The 3963-nt window shown below is 37.5% G+C and overlaps 1 protein-coding gene and 1 long non-coding RNA gene across 3 annotated transcripts; one reads left to right on the top strand and one right to left on the bottom strand.

Moving 5' to 3' along the window:
- Nucleotides 1–6: 6 nt before the first annotated feature.
- Nucleotides 7–2480, bottom strand: LOC118750100. 2 transcript variants are annotated; one of them, XR_004994352.1, is made up of 3 exons: nucleotides 550–2480; nucleotides 234–465; nucleotides 7–170 (listed from the first exon to the last, which is right to left on the bottom strand). It is a non-coding gene; the product is annotated as an uncharacterized LOC118750100 (long non-coding RNA). The 2 variants fall into 2 exon arrangements; XR_004994351.1 differs by having other exon boundaries at nucleotides 230–465.
- Nucleotides 2481–2980: 500 nt separating this feature from the next.
- Nucleotides 2981–3955, top strand: LOC118750099 (protein ALP1-like; the record flags this gene model as incomplete). The annotated part of the gene is made up of 3 exons (XM_036484836.1): nucleotides 2981–3366; nucleotides 3425–3824; nucleotides 3889–3955. Coding segments are annotated over exons 1-3 (692 nt in total), but the record flags the coding sequence as incomplete, so codon positions are not given.
- Nucleotides 3956–3963: the final 8 nt, after the last annotated feature.

Genomic DNA, 3963 nt, shown 5'->3' on the forward strand with positions numbered 1-3963 from the left:
ATATATTTATGAGAAGCGGTTTTTCATGTCAGAAATATACTCGGAGGCTTTCTTCGACCAGGGTTTCGGAATTGTAGCTTTTATACGGTGCTAAAAGCTGATGCATCTCCATATAAAGAGGCCATTTAGAAGGTGCCCCACCCGATGGTCCGATTTCTTTCTTCTCCTTCCTGCATTGAAACATCGTGTGATAAAAAAATCTTATTTAAATAATGGAGTCAAGTCTCACCTACATGAGGTTTTTTGTTGGTGATTCCCTCAAAATAGGCTCAGCGCGTCCAGCAAAATAACCCTAGGAGAATTGTGGAAATATATGTACGTATGTAGTCTGCGTCGTGCCCTTGGATGAAATTTTTTTTGATAGTTGCCCAACCAGTCCGGCGAATTGATGCTGATGTCATGAAGCACCGGCCACCACACACTGCAAGCTAGCTAGTCGCACATGGTGTTAATGCTAGTGATTTTCTTTTTTTTTAAATAGGAAGATGAGCATAGCATTTAGTCAGTAATATATAATTGCCTCTCATCCTTTTTTTAATTTTGACTTACCCAAAACTCCTTGCCTGTGCGTTGTATAGGTTATTGTTTTGACAGTTGCCTACCAAAGACAATAAAAAGCTTTATCGGCATTACCAGGCCAGTGTTTTTAGCAACTGGTATAATGCACTGGAAGAAAAGGAAAAGAAAAGGTATAGTTAGATTATCGAGGATACTAATACAGGTAAAAGGTTCAGAAGGATGTGGGGGGTGGCTCCAACGCCGATAAATAAGGAAACCAAGGATATAAAAGTAGGTCGTTTCTAGCGGAGTCGCCAAAACGTTAGTCAACGGCAGGACTTGCCACTGCCGAGAGTGCGGTTTCCTTTTGTTTAAAACGTCCGCGGTAAATTCATGTGAGAATTGAAATCGTTTTTAAGTTAAAAAAAGGTATAAAAAAAGGTTAAATCAAATTTTATATGTGTAAATAAATAAAAAGTTGATTATACGTAGCGCCATTAGGAGCCGCACGACAAATTCCCAAAGGCGCCCATAGAGGAGATCATCGTTTATTTATTACTGAATTAGGATACATCGGAGCCCGCAAAAGTTGTGCCGGAAGCTGGTAGGGCAGGTGAAACGATCTTCCCCTAGATTTAGAGTGCGAGGCACAACTTTTGTGTAAGTGCTAGTTTTTAAGAATAATCTTTTATTGAGGGCATACGTATCACCCGGTACCTGAAAGCAGCTGAACTGTTGGGGCGATTAGCTTGAAGTCGCTGTAGTGGGAATTTACCCAGGAGGTTACAGGCGGCTGTAAAATTTGAGACACACGCTGTTATATGACAGTCTGTTAAAGTGTGCAAAGGCTTTTGCAGCGATGCCAAGATAAGCGCCGGAAACTGGGGCGCTAACGTTTGCATACATAAGTGCACGTTTGCCGAGTTGCTGTATTATTTATTTATTTTATGCAAGTTTTAGTTAGTAAGCTATAGCTTGACATACATACCTATATATTTCTTTTTTTTTGCATATTTTATTATTTTTTCCTTTTTATTATTTTTAAGAGCTTTTTTTTGAGTCGAAGTCAGTTTCTTTGTAGAGACCCAGTAAACCTACCTCCATATTAAGAATCCGTTCCGTTTGAAATCTAAGAATCTACCCTTTAAAACCGCCCTCTAAGAGCTCTTTTAGGCAGGTTTAAGGAAGACGTTACGATTGGAAAAGGTTTATGTTTGAAAACCCGTACGTTGGTGTAATCCTTTTAATATTGGGGTACTGGTTTTTAACGGCCCCAAAAATTGTTTTCGTTTCAGTTAATTTTCTTGTAAAACGTTTATTGTCAAGAATGGTATAATTTTGTATCGACATACACTTTAATGTTAGTACTATGTTAGTGTTAGTTAAGGGAGATGAAAGATTGTCCAAAATAAACTATACAGTAAGTTGAAAACAAATGGATATTTAATCATGTGCAGGTGCTAAAATTTTTTACTCGGGGGGATGAGTTGAGGAGAAAGATAAAATCTATATAAATATCTGGTGGACGTGGTATTGAGAAGGGGGTTGCCAAAGAAATTTTAATGGAACCCAAGGTTGGGAGGGCGAACCAAAGAGTGTGAGTGAAGCGCAGCAGAAATTACTTTGTTTGATAGGATACCTCACGGCCTGATGCAGCGGGTTGGGAACCCGCGATCCGCGCTTGAGCTAACCGAGGAGCTGCGTCAGGCATGATGGCTTTGAGGGTTCACCGTATTGCAAATATATAACAACATTTTGTAACAAATTTTTCGGAAAGGAGAGAAAGAGACAACTGCTTGTGTAAGATGTTGTTAGTGCCACAAAACTTACTGACAACAGTAATTGATATTTTAACTCGGCTCGGAAAAAAACTGCATCGATGTCATAACATTTTATACTGTTTAAAATTTGGTTAGGAAGTTCATATAAATATTAATATGACATTAATATAATTGATCAAACACAGAAATAAGTAAACATTAGCTCTGATCCAATACTTTTCGTGAAAAATCCTGTAAAACTGTCAAACAGCAAAATTACTCTCTGAAGTGAGAGTAAAAAATGAGTAACAACAAAAAGTACGGAACAAAAAAACCCTTTTTCCTGTAAAAACGTCAACCAGTGATTGCTTGTCACTTTTCATGATTTTACCAGAAGAAAAAGTTCGGGTAAAATCTTGCAACTTCATTCTCTACACAACTCTCCAAAAGACGCTCTCATTTACAGGATTTTGGAGGATTTTGGAGTACGGGAACATTTTTCCTGCAACTTCCTGCAATTTCGTGTAAAATCCTGTAAGTTCATGGAGTACTGGATCAGAACTATTGTCTATTATAAAGTCAAACATACCGAGTACATTGTAATGAATTCTTTTCAACGAGTTGTTTTTAGTGAGTACTTTTTCGACTAACCGTGTCGATAACTTTTATTTAAACTATGTTCACATTACCAACATAAAAAACTTAGTTTCGTTTAAAATACCTCACTAAATTAAGTGCGTTCATGCACGCGATTCTTTATTTGTCTTGACAGCTTTGTAGCAACCCTGTGTTATTTTTTATTTAACCAAAAGAGATCGCGAATGTGATTAATTGCGTATATTTTTATATTCTGAGTTGTTTGTGGTAATTTTTTAGATTTTAGATGAGTGATCAAAAGAGAAAGCTTCTGGAAATATTAGCCTTTAAAAAGCAGTTAAACGCATTGCCAATATTTCAAAATGCATCCACCAGCAGAAAGTATTTGCATCTATTGCAGAAGCGGCGTTCTACTATTATTAAAAAGATGTTTTTGTTGAGGAAACAATATTTTTTGTTGTTGTCGTCTGCTCAATACCTCTCTAAGCAATCCCGATTATATTGGACAAAAGTGAGTATGCTTGTGCACCTCTATACTAAGGTTTATTAACTATTTTTCATTTCCAAAGGAACGTTCCCAAACGTTTTGGGAAGTAGACTGTCAAGTGAATGGTGACGTGTTCTTTAAGAGCAATTTTAGTATGAAGAAAAGTACGTTCCTTGAGCTGTGTGGATATTTAAGAGTGTTGGAAAAAGAGGATACCCCTTTACGTAAGGCTATCACTTTACACAAACGGGTAGCCATTGCTTTGTATGCATTGGGATCATCGGCAGAATATCGCACCATAGGAAACACGTTTGGAGTTGGAAAGTCCACTGTATGTGGAATAGTTAAGGAGTTTTGTATTCAGACTTGGAAGGTTTTAAGTCCAACTTTCATGCCAACTTTTCCATTGACGAGACAAAAAATTGCCGAATTAGTCCAGGGATTCGAAATTATTGGCTTTCCTCAGTGCATGGGAGCAATTGGTGGGATAAATCTACGTTCTTGTACCAATGTATGTGTCAATAACTTTTTGATTAAACCTTGCAGACGGTTGTCATATTGAGATTCATCCTCCTAGACAAGATGCCACGGACTATCATAATTACAAAGGGTGGTATTCCA

Source organism: Rhagoletis pomonella, unplaced genomic scaffold (genome assembly GCF_013731165.1).
Source record: "Rhagoletis pomonella isolate Grant_MI unplaced genomic scaffold, Rhpom_1.0 Rhpom_scaffold_00142, whole genome shotgun sequence".
In the NCBI taxonomy this organism is placed as follows: domain Eukaryota; kingdom Metazoa; phylum Arthropoda; class Insecta; order Diptera; family Tephritidae; genus Rhagoletis; species Rhagoletis pomonella.